The sequence below is a fragment of the Rhineura floridana genome, chromosome 4 (assembly GCF_030035675.1).
Source record: "Rhineura floridana isolate rRhiFlo1 chromosome 4, rRhiFlo1.hap2, whole genome shotgun sequence".
NCBI lineage: Eukaryota > Metazoa > Chordata > Lepidosauria > Squamata > Rhineuridae > Rhineura > Rhineura floridana.
The window spans coordinates 206,046,461-206,073,175 of record NC_084483.1 but is presented as its reverse complement, the minus strand read 5'-3'; the positions used below and the strand labels follow the sequence as shown (position 1 = coordinate 206,073,175).

The 26,715-nt window shown below is 46.4% G+C and overlaps 1 protein-coding gene across 15 annotated transcripts in view; it reads left to right on the top strand.

Annotated features, from left to right (window-relative positions):
• Positions 1 to 26,715, top strand: part of HMBOX1 (homeobox containing 1) — a 165,671-nt gene that overhangs the window by 109,946 nt on the left and 29,010 nt on the right. For all 15 annotated transcript variants that reach the window (XM_061625818.1, XM_061625826.1, XM_061625821.1 and 12 more), the window contains 2 exons: positions 1,801 to 1,911; positions 19,674 to 19,827. In XM_061625818.1, the coding sequence (XP_061481802.1) occupies positions 1,801 to 1,911; positions 19,674 to 19,827 (265 nt within the window). The remainder of the gene's footprint in view (positions 1 to 1,800; positions 1,912 to 19,673; positions 19,828 to 26,715) is intronic.

Here is a 26,715-nt window from a genome sequence, read left to right as displayed (position 1 = left end):
CTTTGCAAGTGATTGGAGCAATTAATCACAAGAATATCATCTGAAAATTAGGTGTCTTCAACTTGAGAACTGAAATCCACACACGCGAACATCGCACGTACCTTTTAAAAAGGAGTGGATTTTAAAAAAAAAATATTGCAAGGGTGTGCGTAATCTACCCCAAAGACACTCAGATTGTGTGTCCTAGGGGAAGGAAATGTCCCTTATCACTGGTTTCCTCGTATCCTTGGTGCCATGTTGCAAACCAAATTAACACAAATGTCCATGGCGCAATGCAAATTTAACACAGAATGGAGATCTTAAGGTCATGGGGATGAAGGAAGCTATCTGATACCAGATCACATCATTGGTACATGTAGCTCAGTGCCTAGGCCAGTCTTTGTCATCCTGGTGTCCTTTGGATGATTTGGGCTAAATTCCCTTGAACTCCAACAAACAGTGGCAGATGGTGACTCCATGTCAGTGGGGCAGTGGGATCCGCTCCGGGTTTTATTCTGAATTTTCAAGGAACTGTCCAGGCTGCTGAAGCACCCTGGACAGTTCCTTGAACGTTCAGACTACAACCTAGAGCGGATTCCATTGCCCCATTGGCATGAAGCCACCAGCTGCCATTGGCCTTGTGCCCTTTTGGTTGGGCCCCATTCATGGCTGGTATGTGGCTCACTCACATAAGCCCTGACTGCAGTAATTCCCATCAGGCTGCAATACAGGGAGAGGAGGGAGTATTCAGTATGCCTCCAAATACCAGTTCCTGGGAATCGTGCTGGGAGAGCTCTGTTGCACTTGGGGCTTGCTTGTGGGCTTCCTGTTAGGGTGTCTGGTTGGCTGCTGTGAGAGACAGGACGCTGGACTTGATAGGTCCCCTTGGCCTGATCCAGCAGGACTCTTTTTGTGTTAAATTGAGCGTATTTAAGGATGCAATTCTAAATGCACTTCATGCAAGCCCCATTCAATTTAATGGAATTTCTGAGTCACCTGTATATGTATAACGTGTCTCATTCTAACACACAGAGCAGCCATTAAAATGTTAAATGGTATAACGAATGAACATTTCCTCCCCCTCCATACCCTCTTGAAACCGGGCTAAACAGCAAGGTGGACTAAATCAGTGATTTTACCTGGTTGGAATGTACCTCTTGCTTGTCTGGATGGGGAGGGGTGCGTGTTTGGCCACAGCCACCATTGGCATGTGGCTCCCAGAAGGTTGTCCATGAGATAGTGTGGCCCTCAGGCTGGAAAAAGTTCCTCAACCCTGACTTAAAGGCATCACATTGGCCACGTAAGACCGGAAAGCTGGCTGGAGCAGCCTTTGGTCTGACCCAGTAGGGCTCTTCTTAAGCTGTCCAGGGTTCTAGTCGGGGACATTCCTAGTACTACCTGGAGATCCTAGGGATTGAACCAGGACCTTCTGCATGCAAAGTAGATGTTCTGCCATGGAGCCACAGCTCTTCCTCTAAATGAAGCCACATCTGCTGAGAACTTGAACACCCCTTCTAAGCTCGCATGTGCGCACGCATGCATGTTGTTGTTGTCGTCAATAGATATTTCATTTATTCATTGCGTGCTGCAAAAAACATATCATAGCGACTTTCTAGATTCCCAGGTGCATGTTTCATTATCCAAAGTTAGCATCTGGAGGGCGCTCACGTTCCATCCCAGGCATCATCCTGACCAGACCTGCTTCACCCAGTCTGGGCTACTTGGAGACAGCTGAAGCGTCCCTCCCTGGCCAGGTGAGTGGAAGTAAGACCCCTGGCCGCCGCCTGCTCTCCCATCTCTCTCTCTTTGTCTCGCCTGCAGGTATCAGTCAGAGCCGGATCTCCCACTGGCTGTTGCAGCAGGGATCGGACCTTAGCGAACAAAAGAAGCGGGCCTTCTACCGATGGTACCAGCTTGAGAAGACAAACCCTGGTAAACAATCCCCAGCCGAAACCCTCCAGCTGTTCCCTCTGAACCAAACCTTTTCTCCGGCGGCTGTGAGTGTTGTTGGCTTTGCTGTGCTTTGGTTGGCATGGACCCTTCCCCTCCCCCCCCCAGTCAAAGTCCATTCTTGGGAATGTGGATGAGGGGAGGTTGGAGCAGGCGGCGCAAGGATCTACGCCTTCCCTGGTGCAAATGGGGGCAATGCTTTCAAACAGGCTAGGGCTAGCTGAGATTGTGAGGTGAGAGGTTAGGGGGGCAAGGATTTGTTTGGGAGGGGGCTTAAATGTTCCTTCTTGTGAAGCCCATTAAGACACAGCCATCCTCAGAGCTCCAGGATTAACTGAATGATATTAAAGCGCATTGAACAGCGTTATGCGGTGACTCCTCCACTCGTCAGAAGGTGGCGCTGTTGTTTTGTTTGAGTATTGCTTGGAGGAACACTCTGGTTAAAAGAATGGGATCTTTAAATGCCGTGACAGCTGTTAACCATGGTCCCTAAATAATTGTTATTTATTTGAATTCTGTCTGGTGTCTCAATCCAGAAGGATTCCCAAGATAGCAGACATAAGATAATAAAATAAAAGTATGTTCAGCACCCTGTGATTCAAGGTATTGCTCTGGGGTAGTGTATTCCCCTCCAATAAAAACCTCCCACAGTTTTTTGCGGGCTGTTGTGGCTGTTCCCATTGTCTTTCCTGAGCAATGGCGGGTGCATGTCCATCCAAAGGATGAAACAGTAATGGGAAGGGTGTGCAGCAATTATGCATCTCCTTTCTGTGGGATAACGTGGTCTGTGGGCTCATGTGTGTCCACAGGAATTTTCCAAGTAAAACACCGAAAGAAGGAAGCAGTCTAGTTCCTCACAGGATGGAAAAGGGGGGGGGAGGGGAAGAGAACAGGGTCTGTACGTTTAGCCTCCTGTCTGAGATTCTACAAATGCTAGAAACTTAACTCCTTTTTTTTTTTTAATGTGAAAGCTGGGAATGTGTCAGGAGATAATGGTTCATCCAGAGGGCAGCTGTTCTGCATCTCTTCCAGAAAGGCCTAGTCCGGTCAGTCCCCCCTCAAGCATGTGAGGGGTGTGAGTGAGGGGAATGTGGAGGTCTTCACCCTTGAAGCAGCCACGGTGAAAACGCAGTGGGCTTTTGCTACTTGGTAATTGCTCAAGGCTAATTCTTGGGCGATACCTATCGGGTGTGCCTCACAGATTCATGAAGGGTAGCAAGCGATGGGAAATGGTCCGGGCAAAATGTTATTGGGTCACTTTCAGTTGAGCCTCAGCAACTACACTGTGGGTTTCTGGGATCTCCACCTTAGCTAAGGCCCTAGGCAAAAAAAACCCTTCTCTTAAATCAGAGGTGGGCCTTTTGGCCCTTCAGAAGTTGCTGAACAACAACTCCTATCATCCCTGGTCATTTGCCATGCTTGCTGGGGCTGATGGGATTTGTAGTTACAGCAACATCTGGAGGGCCAAAGGTTCACCACTCCTATCCTAAGTTGTCCTTAGTTTTGGTCCACAAATCTCCAAAACTCAAAGGGAAGCTCTTGTTATTGTTTTTTAATGCCATCGATGTTTTCCATCCAGGGGTAGGTAGTTCTCTATCTCTGGCAATCCTCTGGTAGGAAAGTAGGATGCATTACATCTCCCTGTAGAAACTGAGCAGCAACATTTAAGCAACTTTAACTTGCCTATAAATGCCTGCCTGTCTGCCTTCCAGCTCTGGGTTTGGCAGGAAGGATCCGTTGTGGGGAGTTTTCCTCGTTTTATGTTGCCTTGTAAGTAACCAAAAGGAATAGGTGTACTTTTCTGCTTGGAGGATTAGCCTAAGAATTGCCAAATGACTTGAGAGTGAAGTGTAACCTCAAGAGTACAAGTCTTCCTGCGTATAAGGCAGATTCCTGTGTACTGTGTAACAAGGAGATCTGGAAACTAGCGCAGCCCATGACACAAAAGAACCAGTGTCCTAATTGCCTCGCTGGTAGGCCTGCCTTCATGCTGGAACGCTTTGCATGCAGAAGGTCCCGTTTAGTCCCTTCCATCTCCAGTTGGAAGAATCAGGTATCAGATAACGGGAAAAACTTTCTGTGTCTAAGACCAGGGATGTGCTAGAATTACACCCATTTCAGATCTGTACCAAATTTTCCATTAATCCAGGTATTCTCTTTCTTTGTGGATTGGATTTTTATGTAGCCATTTTCCACAACTATTTTCCAAAATTGATTTTTTTTTAAAAAAATCACCTGCCTCTAATACACCAGTATTAAGAATGATAATTTTGTTGATATTCCCTTTCAAAATATTGATGTTTCCTTTCAAATGGAAAGATATAGGGCAGATCCCTGAACCTAAACTAACATTTGCAGGAAGGGATTCTGAGGAACTGGGACAAATAGTAGTAACGAGAGAGGAAGTTCTAGGCTTAATGGACAATATAAAAACTGACAAATCACCAGGCCCGGATGGGATCCACCCAAGAGTTCTCAAAGAACTCAAATGTGAAATTGCTGATCTGCTAACTAAAATATGTAACTTGTCCCTCGGGTCCTCCTCCGTGCCTGAGGACTGGAAAGTGGCAAATGTAACACCAATCTTCAAAAAGGGATCCAGAGGGGATCCCGGAAATTACAGGCCAGTTAGCTTAACTTCTGTCCCTGGAAAACTGGTAGAAAGTATGATTAAAGCTAGATTAACTAAGCACATAGAAGAACAAGCCTTGCTGAAGCAGAGCCAGCATGGCTTCTGCAAGGGAAAGTCCTGTCTCAGTAACCTATTAGAATTCTTTGAGAGTGTCAACAAGCATATAGATAGAGGTGATCCAGTGGACATAGTGTACTTAGACTTTCAAAAAGCGTTTGACAAGGTACCTCACCAAAGGCTTCTGAGGAAGCTTAGCAGTCATGGAATAAGAGGAGAGGTCCTCTTGTGGATAAGGAATTGGTTAAGAAGCAGAAAGCAGAGAGTAGGAATAAATGGACAGTTCTCCCAATGGAGAGCTGTAGAAAGTGGAGTCCCTCAAGGATCGGTATTGGGACCTGTACTTTTCAACTTGTTCATTAATGACCTAGAATTAGGAGTGAGCAGTGAAGTGGCCAAGTTTGCTGACGACACTAAATTGTTCAGGGTTGTTAAAACAAAAAGGGATTGCGAAGAGCTCCAAAAAGACCTCTGCAAAGTGAGTGAACGGGCGGAAAAATGGCAAATGCAATTCAATATAAACAAGTGTAAAATTATGCGTATTGGAGCAAAAAATCTGAATTTCACATATACGCTCATGGGTCTGAACTGGCGGTGACCGACCAGAAGAGAGACCTCGGGGTCGTAGTGGACAGCACGATGAAAATGTCGACCCAGTGTGCGGCAGCTGTGAAAAAGGCAAATTCCATGCTAGGGATAATTAGGAACGGGACTGAAAATAAAACAGCCAATATCATAATGCTGTTGTATAAATCTATGGTGCGGCCGCATTTGGAATACTGTGTACAGTTCTGGTTGCCTCATCTCAAAAAGGATATTATAGAGCTGGAAAAGGTTCAGAAGAGGGCAACCAGAATGATCAAGGAGATGGAACGACTCCCTTACGAGGAAAGGTTGCAGCATTTGGGGCTTTTTAGTTTAGAGAAAAGGCGGGTCAGAGGAGACATGATAGAAGTGTATAAAATTATGCTTGGCATTGAGAAAGTGGATAGAGAAAAGTTCTTTTCCCTCTCTCATAATACTAGAACTCGTGGACATTCAAAGAAGCTGAATGTTGGAAGATTCAGGACAGACAAAAGGAAGTACTTTTTTACTCAGCGCATAGTTAAACTATGGAATTTGCTCCCACAAGATGCAGTAATGGCCACCAGCTTGGACGGCTTTAAAAGAAGATTAGACAAATTCATGGAGGACAGGGCTATCAATGGCTACTAGCCATGATGGCTGTGCTGTGCCACCCTAGTCAGAGGCAGCATGCTTCTGAAAACCAGTTGCCGGAAGCCTCAGGAGGGGAGAGTGTTCTTGCACTCGGGTCCTGCTTGCGGGCTTCCCCCAGGCACCTGGTTGGCCACTGTGAGAACAGGATGCTGGACTAGATGGGCCACTGGCCTGATCCAGCAGGCTCTTCTTATGGTCATGTTCTTAATTGTCAATATTAATATCCATATTTTTTGCGAGGGTAAAACCCAGATCAGTAGAAGCAGTGACTAGTGGACAAAGAACAAACTCGAATTGATACAGGCCTGTTTTCGAACTGGCACCGTCTGAAGGATCCCATCCCTACCTGAGACCCTGCTGTTCAGAGTACATAACGCTGGGTGACATGGACAAAGCAGACTTACCTGCTACAGGGCAGTTTCATATATTGATGTGGATTTTATGAAATGACTGCTTTCTCAAAGAGGATTTTCACATCACCCCAATGTTATTTTTATGAGGCACATCTACAGATCTCTGTCTCTCTGTGTGAATGTATATATGAATTAAGAGCATCCGTTCTCAGCGTCTGTTGTTCAGAGGTACACAGCTTCTGTACATAGAAGTTCCATTTGCCTATGGCTAAGGCTCATCTGGCGAAGCTGAATGTTGGAAAAATCAGGACAGTCAAAAGAAAGACTTTTTCACGCAGCACATAGTGAAACTATGGAATTCGCTCCCACAAGAGGCGATGGCTTCAAAACCTTATCCCAGTCTACGTCTGTGTTGGAATTGCTTTTTAATATGTTTTTAAACCTTTTCTTTTTTAAAAAATATGTTTTTAAAGCTTTTTTAAAAATGGTTTTAGATATGTTTTGTTTTAATATATTTTAAAGTCTGTTTTTATGATGTTTTAAAGTGTTTTTAGTGCTTTTGTTTGCCGCCCTGGGCTCCTATTGGGAGGAAGGGCAGGATCATCCATCCATCCATCCATCCATCCATCCATCCATCCATCCATCCATCCATCCTAGATAGATAGATAGATAGATAGATAGATAGATAGATAGATAGATAGATAGATAGATAGATAGATAGATAGATAGATAGATAGATAGATAGATAGATAGATAGATAGATAGATAGATAGATAGATAGGATTAGACAAATTGAAGGAGATTAATTTTATCAATGGCTGCTAGCCACCATGGCTACGTCCTGCCTCTGAATGCCAGTTGTGGGAATCACAGATTGCTGTCACATTCAGGTCCTGCTTGCAGCCTTCCCATAGGCATCTGGTTGGCTGCTGTGAGATCCGGACGCTGCACTAGATGGCCGTTGGCCTGTTCCAGCCGCAGGGCTCTTCTTACGTCCTCATAGACTACTCCTCCATGAACCTGGCTGATCCTTCCCATAAAAGTTCTGCAGTGCATATGCCAGTGTTCTGAGTAAGGCAGGTTTTAGACCTGGACCTGAGCATTGCTGCATTGGTCACTTGTTGGGTCATCCTGACCCGTCTCAGAGCTCCCATGCTTTGACATCAGCAACATTAATACATTAGGACTCTTTTGATCAGTCTCTTTGGCAAGCAGGTAGCCAGTCAAGTGTGTGAAGATGAGCGAGCAGCCCTCTCCATCAGTTTTTCTCCAGGCTGTCACAGATTCAGGCAAACCTGGAGACGTGATGCCTTTGGCTTATGATGCAAGGCACCAACTATCTGTGCTTTTTGGTTTGTTTTAATAGCAATGCCAGGGTGTTCTCGTTGAACTCACTCCCAGGTTCTGCTTTTGCCTGAATGTTAAAGCTGTGTTTTGATCCAGGACAGGAACTCCTCCAGGCAAACTCCCCTCGAACTCTGAAAATTAGACAATCGTCAAGAAATCAGAAGGAGGCTAGGACTGGGGAGGGCAGCTGTGAGAGAACTAGAAAAGGTCCTCAAATGCAAAGATGTATCCCTGAACACCAAAGTCAGGATCATTCAGACCATGGTATTCCCGATCTCTATGTATGGATGTGAAAGTTGGACAGTGAAAAAGGCAGATAAGAGAAAAATCAATTCATTTGAAATGTGGTGTTGGAGGAGAGCTTGGCGGATACCATGGACCGTGAAGAAAACAAATAATTGAGTGTTAGAACAAATTAAACCAAAACTATTACTAGAAGCTGAAATGATGAAACTGAGGCTATCATACTTTGGACACATCATGAGAAGACATGATTCACTAGAAAATACAACAATGCTGGGAAAAACAGAAGGAAGTAGAAAAAGAGGAAGGCCAAACAGGAGATGGATTGATTCCATGAAGGAAGCCACAGACCTGAACTTACAAGATCTGAACAGGGTGGTTCATGAGAGATGCTGTTGGAGGTTGCTGATTCATAGGGTTGCCATAAGCCATAGTCGACTTGGAAGCACATAACAACAACAGCGAGCTGGAGTCGGACCATTGGCCCACCCACCTCAGTATTGTTGGCACTGGCTGGCAGTGGCTCTCTGGAATTTCAGGCAGGGAGTATTTCTTGGTCCTACCTGGTGGGGCTGGGACTCAAACCAGGGATTTGCCGCATGCAAACCAAATGCTCTACCAATGAGCTAAGGTCTTACAGTGGCATCTGGTTGGCCACTGTGAGAACAGGATGCTGGACTAGATGGTTTGGTGGCCTGATCTTGCAGGCTGTTATATTCTTATGCGCCCCTCAACACAAAAATGAAGTTGCAGCAAGGCTTGCACTCCATTGTGTGTGGTCTGTTATTTCCATGGCTGGAAAGAAGATTAACATGCCTGCTGTGACAAAGCAACCCTAACCCAGCTCAAAAGGAGGTTGTTTATTTATTTATTATTACATCCCACCTTTCCTCCAAGGACCTCATGGTGACATCCTTGGTTCTCTCGCCTCCCCATTTTATCCTCACAACAACCCTGTGAAGTAGGCTAGGCTGGGAGACAAGGTCACTCAGTGAGCTTCATGGCTGAGTGGGGATTTGAACCCTGGTCTTCCAGTTTCTAGGCTGACACTCCAACTGCATTACCCCACGTGGGCTCAACCTCCATATGTTTTGCATGTGATTGCTGTTTGCAATTTACAGCATGATGCCGAGAATGCATACACCCAATGAAGTGCCACTGATCTCAGTGAGATTGTCACTCCAGTAAGTGGTTTTAGGATTGCAGCCTGCTGTTGCTCAAGGGCCTGGGGCGGGAGTGGTATCTGGGACCTTAAACACCATCCGCTTGCCTCCCACAGACCTCTCTTTGCACCCACGAGGGCTGGAAACGTTTAATTTAGAAATACAGTAGGGCCCCGCTTATACGTCGGGTTCCGTTCCGGACCCCCGCCGTAAAGCAGAACCCCACTGACTTTAATGGGCCACGTTGCGCGAAAATGACACGAAAACGGCACAAAACGTCACAAAAGGGGAAAAAAAACCTTTAAAATTGAAAATGAAAGGCACTGCATCAGCGGAACGCCTTGAAGCGGAAAACGCCGTAAAGCGGAACCCCATTGACTTTAATGGGCCGCATCGCACGAAAACGACGCGAAAACGGCACAAAATGTCACAAAAGGGGGAAAAAACCCTTTAAGATTGAAAATGAAAGGCGCCGCATGAGTGGAACGCCTTAAAGCGGAACGCCGTAATGCGGGGCCCTACTGTATGAAAGCCAAGATGCTTAGAATACCCAACTCTGCACGTAGCACTTGATTTGACATTTGAACAGAATAGCAGGATATTTTAATTTTTCCATCTAATGCTTGGAAAAACAGAAGGGAGTAGAAAAAGAGGAAGGCCAAACAAGAGATGGATTGATTCCATAAAGGAAGCCACAGACATGAACTTACAAGATCTGAACAGGGTGGTTCATGACAAATGCTCTTGGAGGTGGCTGATTCATAGGGTCGCCATAAGTCACAGTCAACTTGGAGGCACATAATAACAACAACAACAATTTTTCCATTCCCAATTTTATTGTGTGACCTGAAGTTCTAGTACAAAAACAGCCAGTGTGGTGCCCTCCAGATATCATGGACTACAACTCCCATTCAGACCCAGACAGCAGGCCAATGGTCAGAGATAATAGAAACTAGTTCATCAGGGGTGTTGTCATCTGAGGTCACAGGAGGGTGGGTCATGAATTCCTTACTTTTGGGGGGAGCAGGTTCCTAGCCAGATCCCTATGTATGAGCCAATCAGCATGAAAAGGGTGTGTTGGCCACCAAGAACAGCCCTTGTCTTTTCATGCTAATTGGAGCCAAAAAGAGTAAAAGGAGGTGAGTCAGCCACCGAGAAGACTCTTCTCAGTAGCTAACACACAGCCTCCTCTTTCATGCTGACTGGCTGCTAGGGATGTCTGTTGTAGTGGAGTGTGGACTCAGAGACGACACCGAGAGCAAAGGACATGAGAGGAAGCAGAAAAGGGAGCTTGGCTGTGAGGGGGCCAGGTGCGACTATCATAAAAAGTCCCTGCACTTCTGAATTTGCCACTGCAATACTGTAGTCTACAAAATCTGGAGGGCACCCCATTGGCTGCTCTGCCCTAGTAATATGAGAGTGGGAGAAAAGTCTCTCTGCCTCCTCTCTCCCCCCACACCGTGAATTGTTTTATAAATTCTACCCGTTCCTTTGAAATTTGTCTTATTTCTAAATGTAACACCCCCCATGCTTTGCCTTTTCCTATGATTGTGGGTTAGAGACGGTGCTGCCTGGGTGTGTGTGTGTGCGTGCGGGAATGCAGAACGACACTCCCCTCATTTTGGAGATACTATATAAGAAGAGTCATCCAGTGGTTGGAGCCAAGTGAGATTTGCACTGGCATTGGGGGAGGAAACTTTTTTCCACCCCGATGGCCATGTTCCTTTCTGGGCAACCTTCTGGGGGCCACATGCCAGCGGTGAGTGAGGCCAGAAGGAAAAGTGGATGGAGCAGCAAATGTACATTTTACCTTTGCGTACAAGGCCAGTTTCTGCGCATGCTTAACACACACCTCGTCTCTGTCCGGACGAGGAAGAAGCATGTTCAGAGTTCAAGACCGCAGGCCAGCCGGGCAAAAACAAGGGCCGTGAAGGGTGACGGCCTGGGGAAAGAGGGTGCGTGGCCTGAAGAGAGAGTCCCGAGGGCCAGATAAGGGATGTAGCCAAGCGATCTCTCCTCTTGGCCACACTCCTCGTTTGTGTGGGCCTGTGCTGGTGCTTGGAGGGGGAGGGGGTGGAGGAAAGTATCTTCCATGTTCTGAAAGCAGACCTGTCGATAAGCGATTTGCATGAAAGCAGTCAAACACCAGAAGAAAACAATATATAGATTTTTATTTTATTTTATTTTAGTCCTCCTTTTAACCAAGAACCATCTCTGTGACGCTCATCTTATGGAACTGCTTTGCATCTGGACGTTAAAGCTGTGCAGAAATTCATTTTCTTCTTGCCCCCACCATCTGCTTTGCAGCTGAGTGTGAAGGATCCCTTGAGAGGACTGCCCAGGGAGGGGAGGAGCAGGGAGCGGCTTGGAGCTTCCAAAAACCAGCCCCGTTGCCTCACAGATGCTTTCCTGACTGTGGTGCGTGTGGTTTGCACATAGTTTCTTTCAAAGAATTAATAACTGTGAAGGTACCTCTGGACAGTTCAGGGTACTTAGTATCTGCAACACCCACCCATGCAATTATGATATCAAGTGATGCTTTATGCTCTGGGAGAAGGGAGAAGAGGCAGAGCATTCTGCTTTGCAGGCAGAAGGTACCCGGTTCAGTTCCAAGCTTCTCTAGGTAGGGCTGGGACTGTCCCAGTCTGAGATCCTGGGGTGCTGCTGCCACTCAGTGTAGACCACTGCGCTTCAAGCTTGGGTGCCCAGATGTTGTTGGACTCCAACTCCTATCGTCCTTGGCCACTGGCTACGCTGGCTGGGGCTGATGGGAGCTGTAGTCCAACAAACTCTGGGGACCCAAGGTTGAGGAGCAATAGAGTAGGCAGTGCTGGGCTAGACATCTGACTTGGTGCAAGGCAATTTCCTACATGTTTAGGAGAAGGACCGTAGCTCAGTGGCAGAGCACCATCTTTGCATGCAGAAGGTCCTGGGTTCAATCCCCGGCCTCTCCGGGAAGGTCAGGGAAAGACTCCCTGTGTGAACCTGAACCTGAACTAACATTTGCAGGAAGGGATTCTGAGGAACTGAGACAAATAGTGGTAACGAGAGAGGAAGTTCTAAGCTTAATGGACAATATAAAAACTGAGAAATCACTGGGCCCGGATGGCATCCACCCGTGAGTTCTCAAAGAACTCAAAGGTGAAATTGCTGATCTAACTAAAATATGTAACTTGTCCCTCGGGTCCTCCTCCGTGCCTGAGGACTGGAAAGTGGCAAATGTAACGCCAATCTTCAAAAAGGGATCCAGAGGGGATCCCGGAAATTACAGGCCAGTTAGCTTAACTTCTGTCCCTGGAAAACTGGTAGAAAGTATGATTAAAGCTAGATTAACTAAGCACATAGAAGAACAAGCCTTGCTGAAGCAGAGCCAGCATGGCTTCTGCAAGGGAAAGTCCTGTCTCAGTAACCTATTAGAATTCTTTGAGAGTGTCAACAAGCATATAGACAGAGGTGATCCAGTGGACATAGTGTACTTAGACTTTCAAAAAGCGTTTGAGAAGGTACCTCACCAAAGGCTTCTGAGGAAGCTTAGCAGTCATGGAATAAGAGGAGAGGTCCTCTTGTGGATAAGAAATTGGTTAAGAAGCAGAAAGCAGAGAGTAGGAATAAACGGACAGTTCTCCCAATGGAGGGCTGTAGAAAGTGGAGTCCCTCAAGGATCGGTATTGGGACCTGTACTTTTCAACTTGTTCATTAATGACCTAGAATTAGGAGTGAGCAGTGAAGTGGCCAAGTTTGCTGACGACACTAAATTGTTCAGGGTTGTTAAAACAAAAAGGGATTGCGAAGAGCTCCAAAAAGACCTCTGCAAAGTGAGTGAATGGGCGGAAAAATGGCAAATGCAATTCAATATAAACAAGTGTAAAATTATGCATATTGGAGCAAAAAATCTGAATTTCACATATACGCTCATGGGGTCTGAACTGGCGGTGACCAACCAGGAGAGAGACCTCGGGGTTGTAGTGGACAGCACGATGAAAATGTCGACCCAGTGTGCAGCAGCTGTGAAAAAGGCAAATTCCATGCTAGCGATAATTAGGAAAGGTATTGAAAATAAAACAGCCGATATCATCATGCCGTTGTATAAATCTATGGTGCGGCCGCATTTGGAATACTGTGTACAGTTCTGGTCGCCTCATCTCAAAAAGGCTATTCTAGAGTTGGAAAAGGTTCAGAAGAGGGCAACCAGAATGATCAAGGGGATGGAGCGACTCCCTTACGAGGAAAGGTTGCAGCATTTGGGGCTTTTTAGTTTAGAGAAAAGGCGGGTCAGAGGAGACATGATAGAAGTGTATAAAATTATGCATGGCATTGAGAAAGTGGATAGAGAAAAGTTCTTCTCCCTCTCTCATAATACTAGAACTCGTGGACATTCAAAGAAGCTGAATGTTGGAAGATTCAGGACAGACAAAAGGAAGTACTTCTTTACTCAGCACATAGTGAAACTATGGAATTTGCTCCCACAAGATGCAGTAATGGCCACCAGCTTGGATGGCTTTAAAAACACTATATTAGAAGCTCAACTGGAGTGCATACCGCAGATCAGAAAAGGTACCACCAGGGCCAAGAAGATGCCAGCATGGTTAATGAGCAAAGTCAAGGAAGCTCTTAGAGGCAAAAAGTCTTCCTTCAGAAAATGGAAGTCTTGTCCGAATGAAGAAAATAAAAAAGAACACAAACTCTGGCAAAAGAAATGCAAGAAGACAATAAGGGATGCTAAAAAAGAATTTGAGGAGCACATTGCTAAGAACATAAAAACCAACAACAAAAAATTCTATAAATACATTCAAAGCAGGAGACCATCTAGGGAGACAATTGGACCCTTGGATGATAAGGGAGTCCAAGGTGTACTAAAGAACGATAAGGAGATTGCAGAGAAGCTAAATGAATTATTTGCATCTGTCTTCACAGTGGAAGATATAGGGCAGATCCCTGAACCTGAACTAACATTTGCAGGAAGGGATTCTGAGGAACTGAGACAAATAGTGGTAACGAGAGAGGAAGTTCTAAGCTTAATGGACAATATAAAAACTGACAAATCACCGGGCCCAGATGGCATCCACCCGAGAGTTCTCAAAGAACTCAAATGTGAAATTGCTGATCTGCTAACTAAAATATGTAACTTGTCCCTTGGGTCCTCCTCCGTGCCTGAGGACTGGAAAGTGGCAAATGTAACGCCAATCTTCAAAAAGGGATCCAGAGGGGATCCCAGAAATTACAGGCCAGTTAGCTTAACTTCTGTCCCTGGAAAACTGGTAGAAAGTATGATAAAAGCTAGATTAACTAAGCACATAGAAGAACAAGCCTTGCTGAAGCAGAGCCAGCATGGCTTCTGCAAGGGAAAGTCCTGTCTCAGTAACCTATTAGAATTCTTTGAGAGTGTCAACAAGCATATAGATAGAGGTGATCCAGTGGACATAGTGTACTTAGACTTTCAAAAAGCGTTTGACAAGGTACCTCACCAAAGGCTTCTGAGGAAGCTTAGCAGTCATGGAATAAGAGGAGAGGTCCTCTTGTGGATAAGGAATTGGTTAAGAAGCAGAAAGCAGAGAGTAGGAATAAACGGACAGTTCTCCCAATGGAGGGCTGTAGAAAGTGGAGTCCCTCAAGGATCGGTATTGGGACCTGTACTTTTCAACTTGTTCATTAATGACCTAGAATTAGGAGTGAGCAGTGAAGTGGCCAAGTTTGCTGACGACACTAAATTGTTCAGGGTTGTTAAAACAAAAAGGGATTGCGAAGAGCTCCAAAAAGACCTCTGCAAAGTGAGTGAATGGGCGGAAAAATGGCAAATGCAATTCAATATAAACAAGTGTAAAATTATGCATATTGGAGCAAAAAATCTGAATTTCACATATACGCTCATGGGGTCTGAACTGGCGGTGACCAACCAGGAGAGAGACCTCGGGGTCGTAGTGGACAGCATGATGAAAATGTCGACCCAGTGTGCGGCAGCTGTGAAAAAGGCAAATTCCATGCTAGCGATAATTAGGAAAGGTATTGAAAATAAAACAGCCGATATCATCATGCCGTTGTATAAATCTATAGTGCGGCCGCATTTGGAATACTGTGTACAGTTCTGGTCGCCTCATCTCAAAAAGGCTATTCTAGAGTTGGAAAAGGTTCAGAAGAGGGCAACCAGAATGATCAAGGGGATGGAGCGACTCCCTTACGAGGAAAGGTTGCAGCATTTGGGGCTTTTTAGTTTAGAGAAAAGGCGGGTCAGAGGAGACATGATAGAAGTGTATAAAATTATGCATGGCATTGAGAAAGTGGATAGAGAAATGTTCTTCTCCCTCTCTCATAATACTAGAACTCGTGGACATTCAAAGAAGCTGAATGTTGGAAGATTCAGGACAGACAAAAGGAAGTACTTCTTTACTCAGCGCATAGTGAAACTATGGAATTTGCTCCCACAAGATGCAGTAATGGCCACCAGCTTGGATGGCTTTAAAAACACTATATTAGAAGCTCAACTGGAGTGCATACCGCAGATCAGAAAAGGTACCACCAGGGCCAAGAAGATGCCAGCATGGTTAATGAGCAAAGTCAAGGAAGCTCTTAGAGGCAAAAAGTCTTCCTTCAGAAAATGGAAGTCTTGTCCGAATGAAGAAAATAAAAAAGAACACAAACTCTGGCAAAAGAAATGCAAGAAGACAATAAGGGATGCTAAAAAAGAATTTGAGGAGCACATTGCTAAGAACATAAAAACCAACAACAAAAAATTCTATAAATACATTCAAAGCAGGAGACCATCTAGGGAGACAATTGGACCCTTGGATGATAAGGGAGTCAAAGGTGTACTAAAGAACGATCAGGAGATTGCAGAGAAGCTAAATGAATTCTTTGCATCTGTCTTCACAGTGGAAGATATAGGGCAGATCCCTGAACCTGAACTAACATTTGCAGGAAGGGATTCTGAGGAACTGAGACAAATAGTGGTAACGAGAGAGGAAGTTCTAGGCTTAATGGACACTATAAAAACTGACAAATCACCGGGCCCGGATGGCATCCACCCGAGAGTTCTCAAAGAACTCAAATGTGAAATTGCTGATCTGCTAACTAAAATATGTAACTTGTCCCTCGGGTCCTCCTCCGTGCCTGAGGACTGGAAAGTGGCAAATGTAACGCCAATCTTCAAAAAGGGATCCAGAGGGGATCCCGGAAATTACAGGCCAGTTAGCTTAACTTCTGTCCCTGGAAAACTGGTAGAAAGTATGATAAAAGCTAGATTAACTAAGCACATAGAAGAACAAGCCTTGCTGAAGCAGAGCCAGCATGGCTTCTGCAAGGGAAAGTCCTGTCTCAGTAACCTATTAGAATTCTTTGAGAGTGTCAACAAGCATATAGATAGAGGTGATCCAGTGGACATAGTGTACTTAGACTTTCAAAAAGCGTTTGACAAGGTACCTCACCAAAGGCTTCTGAGGAAGCTTAGCAGTCATGGAATAAGAGGAGAGGTCCTCTTGTGGATAAGGAATTGGTTAAGAAGCAGAAAGCAGAGAGTAGGAATAAATGGACAGTTCTCCCAATGGAGGGCTGTAGAAAGTGGAGTCCCTCAAGGATCGGTATTGGGACCTGTACTTTTCAACTTGTTCATTAATGACCTAGAATTAGGAGTGAGCAGTGAAGTGGCCAAGTTTGCTGACGACACTAAATTGTTCAGGGTTGTTAAAACAAAAAGGGATTGCGAAGAGCTCCAAAAAGACCTCTGCAAAGTGAGTGAATGGGCGGAAAAATGGCAAATGCAATTCAATATAAACAAGTGTAAAATTATGCATATTGGAGCAAAAAATCTGAATTTCACATATACGCTCATGGGGTCTGAACTGGCGGTGACCGACCAGGAGAGAGACCTCGGGGTTGTAGTGGACAGCACGATGAAAATGTCGACCCAGTGTGCGGCAGCTGTGAAAAAGGCAAATTCCATGCTAGCGATAATTAGGAAAGCTATTGAAAATAAAACAGCCGATATAATGCCGTTGTATAAATCTATGGTGCGGCCGCATTTCGAATACTGTGTACAGTTCTGGTCGCCTCATCTCAAAAAGGATATTCTAGAGTTGGAAAAGGTTCAGAAGAGGGCAACCAGAATGATCAAGGGGATGGAGCGACTCCCTTACGAGGAAAGGTTGCAGCATTTGGGGCTTTTTAGTTTAGAGAAAAGGCGGGTCAGAGGAGACATGATAGAAGTGTATAAAATTATGCATGGCATTGAGAAAGTGGATAGAGAAAAGTTCTTCTCCCTCTCTCATAATACTAGAACTCGTGGACATTCAAAGAAGCTGAATGTTGGAAGATTCAGGACAGACAAAAGGAAGTACTTCTTTACTCAGCGCATAGTTAAACTATGGAATTTGCTCCCACAAGATGCAGTAATGGCCACCAGCTTGGATGGCTTTAAAAGAAGATTAGACAAATTCATGGAGGACAGGGCTATCAATGGCTACTAGCCATGATGGCTGTGCTGTGCCACCCTAGTCAGAGGCAGCATGCTTCTGAAAACCAGTTGCCGGAAGCCTCAGGAGGGGAGAGTGTTCTTGCACTCGGGTCCTGCTTGCGGGCTTCCCCCAGGCACCTAGTTGGCCACTGTGAGAACAGGATGCTGGACTAGATGGGCCACTGGCCTGATCCAGCAGGCTCTTCTTGTGTTCTTAAAATAAGATTAGACAAATTCATGGAGGACAGGGCTATCAATGGCTGCTAGCCATGATGGCTGTGCTCTGCCACCCTAGTCAGAGGCAGCATGCTTCTGAAAACCAGTTGCCAGAAGCCTCAGGAGGGGAGAGTGTTCTTGCACTCGGGTCCTACTTGCGGGCTTCCCCCAGGCACCTGGTTGGCCACTGTGAGAACAGGATGCTGGACTAGATGGGCCACTGGCCTGATCCAGCAGGCTCTTCTTATGTTCTTATGTTCTTATGTTCTCACCCTCCGGAGAGCCGCTGCCAATCTGAGCAGATGAAATTCTGAGCCGGAGAGACCGCTCAGTGCCTTGACAAGGCAGGTTCCCATGTTCCTGTGTTATGCTGGGTCAGTTGGCCGGTCCGCGTGTGCAGTGCTCTGATTTGGACATGGAAAGCATGTTCTCTGGGTCTTGTTGGTTTGACATTCTGCGGCATCGCTCCCCCCCACCCCCCGGAAAATAAGAAGCTCAATAAAAGATAAAAGAGCCAGAGGTAAACGTAGATTGTGATCTTTGAAACCTTTGTTGCTATTGGTTGGAGGCATCCTGGCTTTTTCGTTTTGCTGAAATTAGACCATTGGCTTAGCTGCAGAGGAGATTTGGAACGTTTGTAAGCCTTTTGGCTGCTCTGAAGCAATTAATGGTAATAAATAATAACAACACACTGTCTGCGGACTAAACTGAGTGACTTTGTGGATCTGATGATGGGAAGTGGGGTGGAAAAGTCACAGTGGTAGACAACAATTGAACGAGAGAGAGAGAGAGAGAGAGAGAGAGAGAGAGAGAGAGAGAGAGAGAGATGGGGGATATATGCATGGTTTGTGCATAGTCAGAGAGATTAGTGTTGTAAACTGTAAGAGTGCTAATTTGATTAAATTTGCATGCATCTTCACTTGAGCAAAACAGTTCTTTTGAATCAGAAAAAGCAAATGTCCTTTGCTTTTAGATGAACCGTGTTGATGTCTGTCTTAGAGAGAAGCCCTCTCCCCACTGTGCGTGAGAAAGGGGGAACTGCCTCTTATAGCATGGCAGTCAGTCCACCTGCAACTTTTAACAGCATTTACATTAACAGGGATTAATATGTTTAAAGGAAATACCGTTGCCGGATTAGTTGGGGGCATTTCTCTTTAGTAGCGTGGTGTGACCTCTATTGTATTGGAAGTACTGTGTAAGCAAGAATTTGGTGCTGTTGGGCTTGTGGATTATTTGCTCAGAGGAGTACCCCGTCCACCCATATTCCCAGCTTCTGTCTCTCTGTAGCCCAGTGGCAGAGAAGTTTTCCAGGTTCAATTACTGGCATCGCCAGTAGAAGAGGGAAAAGACCTCTGCCAGAAACACTGGACTGTGGCTGCCGGTCAGTGTGGTCAGTACTGAGCTAGATGGACCACTGGTCTCCCTGCGTATAAGGCAAATCCCTGTGTTCTATGTAACAAGGACATCTGGAAACTAGCGCAGCCCGTGACACAAAAGGACCAGTGTCCTAATTGCCTCGCTGGTAGCACTGGCCTGACTCGCTTTAAGGCAGCTTCCTAAAGGAGGATGCCTTCTCCTGCCAACGCAGTGACAGCCCAGAGAGCTAAGGGCTCCTCCCACCCCCCCATCCCACCCTTGCTGGCCATGTCAAAGGGCAATTCGTGAGTTAGATATTATGCACCTTGTGATGCGCGCATAACACGTTGCACCAAATTCCTGCAGGGTACCGGCTCCCGTTAAGGAATTTTGTACTGTGGAAAGTGTCTCGTGTGTACGAATTAGAATTTGGAAGTAGTTGGATAGCGGCTGCCTGACTTGCGTAGGATTTGAAGAGATGTTTCTCTCCTCTTTGAGCTGGTTGCCTTGGCATCTGCGCCCGCATCTCCTCTCCTGTGCGCAAGGGAACTTGTTTGCCTTTGGGGCCTGTTGTGTCAGTCGTAATTCTAGGTGCAACGAAAAGCCTTTTCCCATGAGGACCCATGTCTTTGGCGCCAGCATGTTTGCAAAGAGGAGCAGAGTGGGGCTTTCAGTCCACTAGGAAACACTTTTTGTCTTCCCCTTTGCTTTTTCAGGGGCTACGTTAAGCATGCGACCGGCCCCGATCCCAGTAGAAGAACCCGAATGGAGGCAGACGCCTCCCCCCGTCACAGCTACCTCTGGAACCTTCCGCTTACGGCGGGGCAGTCGGTTCACCTGGCGAAAGGAATGTTTGGCTGTCATGGAAAGGTACGTGAGGTGCCAAAGGGCTTGATGAATTGAATGTGTGGATGGCGCAGAGCTTGGAAAAGTTACTTTTTTGAACTACAACTCCCATCAGCCCCAGCCAGCATGACCACTGGATTGGGCTGATGGGAGTTGTAGTTCAAAAAAGTAACTTTTCCAAGCTCTGAATTGGCGCTAGAGTTGATTGCACTGTGGAACCTACAAGAGGGGTTTCCACTTTCCCCCAATGTTTTCTAAGCCAGCTGTAGAGAACCTTTGGCCCTCCAGAGGTTGCTAAACCACAGCTCCCATCGCCCCTTGCCATTGGCCGTGCTTGCTGGGGCTGATGGGAGTTGTAGTTCGGCAGCATCAGGAAGGCCACAGGTTCCCCACACCTGGTCTAAACCATTGGTTGCCCAATGTAAACCATTGAAGATTATAGATGGCTCTGGAGACTGTAGAGGTGAACGAGCCCTTGATACGCAGCGGATGGTCCTGCAATAATGTTGCCCAAGTAGATGCTGGCAGAGAGCTGGCACCAGCATTTCGTGTGGGAGTTGGTGGTGTCTGTGTTGTATGGGCAGGCCTCTTACATCTAAGGCTGGGATGGGAATCCTTTACCAGCACAAAGGCTGCATTTCCTCATGGGTATCCTTCCTCTCTTTGTGTGTGTGTGTGTGTCAGAGGCAAAGAGTGGGTGGAACATGAGATGGATCTCTTAACTTGGTACAGTAGGCTATATTCCAGCTCTGCAAATAAATAAATAACCAACCAACCTGCCCTTCTCCCTAAGGTCCCAGAACAGGTTGGAATAATGCAACATTAAAATCAGTTGAAAACAAATTACAATTACAAACGTGTGTGTGTGGCTGTTGTCCTAAACTTACACATCTCAGATGTCAAAGGCCAGGATAAAGAGGTGCATCGTCAGCATTTGCTGAAAACTGTATAGTGAAGGTGCCAGGCGCGCCTCCATGAGGAGGGAATGTCACAGCTTTAGGGGCTGCTACAGAAAGTGTCCTCTCCCAGGCCATCGACCCCGGAGCTTCTGAGGGCGGTGGAACTACCCCGAGGGAGGCTTCTACCCCCTCCGCTCCACCCCCATCCAGGAAAGCAGCAGGGCATTATCATAGTCCAAGGACCCATTCCAACCAGCCGAACGCGATCAGGGCTGGCACCAGGCATGGCCTGGAGGGAGTCCGGAGGTCCAAATCACAAGGTCTGATGGATTACGATTGGGCCTGCGGGTCCCCACCCTGGTTAATTTTGCAAGACTCTCTGTTAATCCTCAGGAATCCACCAGAGAGGTTTTAGCTAGGAATTCAACAATGGCTGTCTGGCCACGCTTCTGAGCCTGTTCTGTAGCAAACCGCTCCTGGGTAGCATGATGGTCCTCCCATTCCTTTGCCTCCGCTGGGTGCGTGTTGCATGCTTGAGGAATCTGTAGTTGCTTATCATTCAGTCCTTTTTCCTTTGCTCCTTCTTTGTTTTAATTCTTCCCAGTGCTTGATATCGGTTACTTGGGCTTGGGTTTTGTACAGTAGTTCCAGGAGCTCCTTCTCCTCTGTCCTTCCTTCCTTCTTAAAACTCCTCTTGGAATATTTACGGCCCGAAGGTTAAAGAGAAGCAGCTGCTGAAGCAAGTGGACGTCTGCAGGCTGGGTGCGGTTCCAGATAAACTGCCATGTGGGCTTGTTTCTGCGGCTGCGATCCTTTTCCCCTCGTCCTACAAGGACATCTTGTTGCTTCTCACTCCTCCCGCCTTCCGCTTGTAAGATATGCTGTCCGTGCCCTGGTCTTGTGAGGCTGGCTTGGCCTCCGCTGTGAGGAGAGCTGTAAAGTTGCTTTGGGTATAAATAGAGGCTCAACTTGGGAGCCTTAGACAGTGGGTCGGAGTAGCAGGTAAGGTGACGCTGTGGGCTGGAGGACTTTGGACAGCTCTGAGCACAGACGACTTGCTCCAAGAAGATCTGGAGCCCAGCTGAGCTCTTATATGCTCCCTGGCCTTGCCTGATGTGTCTAGGGCTCCACCCTTCTGCTGAGGAGTGGGGAGGCTTCAAAGGGCAGCCCCCTGGCACACTTCGTTGACACTGAACTTGTCAAGGATTATCAACACCTTGGCACAGTCATTAACCAAAATGGAGACAATAGTCAATAATTCAGAAGAAGGCTAGGACTGGGGAGGGCAGCTGTGAGAGAACTAGAAAAGGTCCTCAAATGTAAACATGTATCACTGAACACTAAAGTCAGGATCATTCAGACCGTGGTTTTCCCCATCTCTATGTATGGATGTGAAAGTTGGACAGGGAAAAAAGTGGGTAAGAGAAAAATCAACTCATTTGAAATGTGGTGTTAGAGGAGAGCTTTGCGCATACCATGGACTGCGAAAAAGACAAATAATTGGGTGTTAGAACAAATTAAACCAGAACTGTCACTAGAAGCTAAAACTATGAAACTGAGGTTATCCTACTTTGGACACATAATGAGAGAAGACATGATTCACTAGGAAAGACAATAATGCTGGGAAAAACAGAAGGGAGTAGAAAAAGAGGAAGGCCAAACAAGAGTTGGATTGATTCCATAAAGGAAGCCACAGACCTGAACTTAGAAGCTCTGAACAGGGTGGTTCACGACACATGCTCTTGGAGGTCACTGATTCATAGGGTCACCATAAGTCGTGGTCGACTTGAAGGCACATAAGAAGAACAAATTTCTCAGCAGACGTGTGTGCTGTGGAGATCTCTAGAGTGCAAGGGCCTTGGGGAGGGGGTGAGCCTTCTACCTGCCAACTCAGGGGCTGCAGTCTCGGGGCGCGGTCTCACTCCTAGGAGTCTCTGTCTCAAAGTATTCCTGGTTCTGAGGCTCAGACTTGGTTTTGCTGGCCTAGAGCCTTTTGCAGTCTCTGCCTCCTGACCTAGCTGGTTGTAACTCGAATGAGGATAGGAAGGTTGGTTGTGGTAGGCAAGCGGTTTTTCAGGGGAAGATGGTCCACCATGACTTACCTTCTCTTTGAAGAACCCTTGCTTATCTTCTGATAGAGCTCAGGGTTTGATGGCAAGTGCTTTGGAAACAACTGCCTTACAACACCCTTGTAAGGCAGAACAGTATTCTTATCTTCTTCTTCCAGGATGGGAAAGAGGGATGAGTCTGGGAGAAAAACTGGAATGATCAAGGGGATGGAGTGACTCCCTTACGAGGAAAGGTTGCAGCATTTGGGGCTTTTTAGTTTAGAGAAAAGGCGGGTCAGAGGAGACATGATAGAAGTGTATAAAATTATGCATGGCATTGAGAAAGTGGATAGAGAAAAGTTTTTCTCCCTCTCTCATAATACTAGAACTCGTGGACATTCAAAGAAGCTGAATGTTGGAAGATTCAGGACAGACAAAAGGAAGTACTTCTTTACTCAGCGCATAGTTAAACTATGGCATTTGCTCCCACAAGATGCAGTAATGGCCACCAGCTTGGATGGCTTTAAAAGAAGATTAGACCAATTCATGGAGGACAGGGCTATCAATGGCTACTAGCCATAATGGCTGTGCTGTGCCACCCTAGTCAGAAGCAGCATGCTTCTGAAAACCAGTTGCCGGAAGCCTCAGGAGGGGAGAGTGTTCTTGCACTCGGGTCCTGCTTGCGGGCTTCCCCCAGGCACCTGGTTGGCCACTGTGAGAACAGGATGCTGGACTAGATGGGCCACTGGCCTGATCCAGCAGGCTCTTCTTATGTTCTTAAAATGGCTTGCCTCAGAGAGTCCACAGCACAGGGGAGGAACAAGCTCTCCCACTCAGGCAATAAGCTGTGGCATAGGTATGGGGAACCTCTGGCCCAAATAAAGCCTCCCAGGCCCCTCACTAATCTTGCTTCACATCCTGCCTGAGTGTTTTGCCTGGTTCGAATGTGTCCTTGTGCGTGAGTGTGGGTAGAAACTGGCCTACTGTGCAGTAGTACAAATTTACTCTTCTGACTTTTGCCTCTGGCCCCTCCCACTGCTGGAATGTGGCCCTCAGGAAGTTGGCCAGAAAGGAATGCGGCCCTTTGGCTGAGAAAGTTTCCCCACCCCTCCTATAGCAGCTCCCCAGATCTATTGCAACGTATGTTAAGGCCAATTAACAGTTGGAAACAATAGTGACTGCTAGAAATGCCTTTATTTGTGTAGTCTGCTAGATTTTTCAAGACTGTTTCCCATATGCTTGGATTTACGAAAGGTTTGTGTAATCCTGCAGGAGGGTAGGCAGATTTGGAATTAGACTCCTTGGCTGCAGGTTGTGCGCTCTCTCTCTCTCTCTCTCTCTCTCTCTCTCTCTCTCTCTCTCTCTCTGTGTTCGTACACAAACATACACCCACACTCACACACATATATTGCACACCCTGCAGCTAAGCCATACTCAGAAATGAGCCAGTGACTGTAACTTCATTGAAGGGAGTGAGGGTTGAATGTTGCACTTCTCAGTGACAGGCCCCCTCTCCAGTCATGCCATGGAGAGAGATGATTCCAACAGGTCAAGGTGCACAGCTGCTAACCTTTTGCTCCAAAAGGATCAGGACTGAGAGTCAGAATAAATAGTCCTGTTGAGAGCCGTAAAGCAGTGGCTGCCGGCGGCAGCATGTCAGTAGGGCAGTGGAATCTGCTCCAGGTTTTAGTCCACACTTCCAAGGAGTTTCAAGGTGCCACCAGCTGCCACTGCTCTAAAGGCTGGGGCGGTAACCTCTTACCAGCCTAATCACAGACGCTCTGTTGTGAGATATTCCTGTGAGGCTGAAGAGATGTATCTAAATGAAGGCCAGGAAGGGTACGGGCTGTAAGTCATGCAGGATGCAGAAATTCTGCCCCAGGATCTCCAAAAACCTACTTCTACTTCCTGCCTGGTGGATTGTGGGCCACTCTATGTGGCTGATGGGCTGTTATTGCATTGGTGGGTTACATCTTGTGCTGGCCAGAGTTTAGTCTTTGTTTTGTTTTATTTTAAGTATTTTAGATGAGTTGTAGCCTGCTTTTGACTTCAAAAATGGCACAGGTAATCTATATAACAGCAGAAGTGATTAGCAGAAGGTGTTCTGGAGCAAACACGTTCCCAACACCCATGTTTCAAACAGGATGAGAGGGAGCCCTAGGGAAAGAGTGCCACAGTTGTGGTGCCGCTGTTGCAAAGACCCTGCCCATGGTACCCACTGATTGGATAGCTGTGGCAGACAAGGGCCTCCAGTGCTGATCTTAACACCAGGTTCGTATGGGAAAAGGTGGCTCTTAAGGTATCCTGGTTCTAGTCTGTCTAGAGCAGGTATGGCGGACCCTTGGCCATCCAGATGTTGTTGAACAACAACTCCCATCAACCCTTCATTCACCGCTCGGTGTTGTAGCCACTCTGTTTCCACCAGCAAGGAGATGGTCTATTGTCCTCTTTACTATACTCAACCCTAATCTTCAACTGTTTGCTGATGTCAACAAATTGTTCTTGGTTCTCTGTCCACCACAGAGAGAGCAAAGCATGGCTTCCTCTTTGCAAAGAACAGGATATCCTGAGATAACTTTGCTAAGCTTGATGTTCCTTCTGAGTGCTCCCAAGGCAATAGCAAGAGGCACCCTGCCTGATATTCTTGCCTCTGTCCATGCAAAGCAGCCTTACCGATTGCCATTGGTGCTCTTGAATGGGGGGGGGGAACAGCCTCTGAGAGGGCTAATCCTGTTTGTTTTATTTATATAAGGCAAGGTTTCCCAAAGTGTGGCCCATGGATCACCAGCGGTTTGCGAGCTTCCCCAGGTGGTCTGCAGCATGCCCAGATTAAATATTCATACTGATTTTTTAAACCATATGTTTATTGTTTATTTCATTATACCGTATGTTGTTGTATTAAAATTTGCATTCTATGGAATTGACATTGTAGTACAGTAAAAGAAATAAAAGAGGTAATAAAAATACAATTAAAAATCATACCTAGCACGGCGCATTACAATTTGCTGCAATGGGCATAGAAAAATCACTGAGTGGTCTGCCAAGACCCTCAGCAATGTTCAAGTGGAAAAAGTTTGTGAACCACTGATATAAGCGCATTTATATGCCGCTTAATCATTTGCATTTCTAAGCAGTGTACATAAAATAAATCATACAGAATAAAACAATGAAATCATAATGAAGCCGGACAGAAACCCGAACATTACCTTAAAATGCCTGCTGGAATGAGAAAGTCTTTGTCATGATCCAGATGAGCTTGGAGGATGCCTGTCTAATCTCTGTTGGGAGGGAGTTCCACAGGTGTGGGCCCTCAACACTGAATGCATGGTTTCTGGTCGTTACACGCAGTGCATCTGAACTGTGGGGGACCACCAAGAGAGACTCCCCCCAAGATCTCAGTGATTGGGCTGGGATATAAGGGATCAGGTGGTCCTTAAGGTATCCTGGACCCAGGTTGTTAAGGCCCTTGAACCTGGCCCATTAACAGATGGGCAGTCAGTGCAAGCTTTAAGCATTGGAGTAATGGGCTGGCAGTAATCTGTCCCCTTTAACAGTCTAGGCACGGCATTTTGCACCAGCTGGAGCTGTTGTACTGATAGTGAGCTCATTCTCCCGAGTATGGATCTTTGTGGAGGCAGAACCTGGGCACAAGAATCAGGAATCTTGGAGGGGGGGGCTGAGGTTTACAGAAGTACAAAATATCTTTGGGGGGGAGGGGACCAAAGCAGCCCAGCGAAGACTGCACATGCTGGCCAGGTGGGAATGGAGTATCCTGGAAAAGGGCCTGGCTGGCTGGTAGGCATCCTGAACAGGAACACTAATATTTTTATTAGACAAGCGGGAGTTGTGATGGTGTGTGTGACTATGGTGTTCAGAAATGGAATTGCAGAAAATAAGGGCCAGTGGAGCTATTAACAGACACTCCCTGCCTGTGTTTGAGAGTGCCTCCATTATCTGTGTGGACT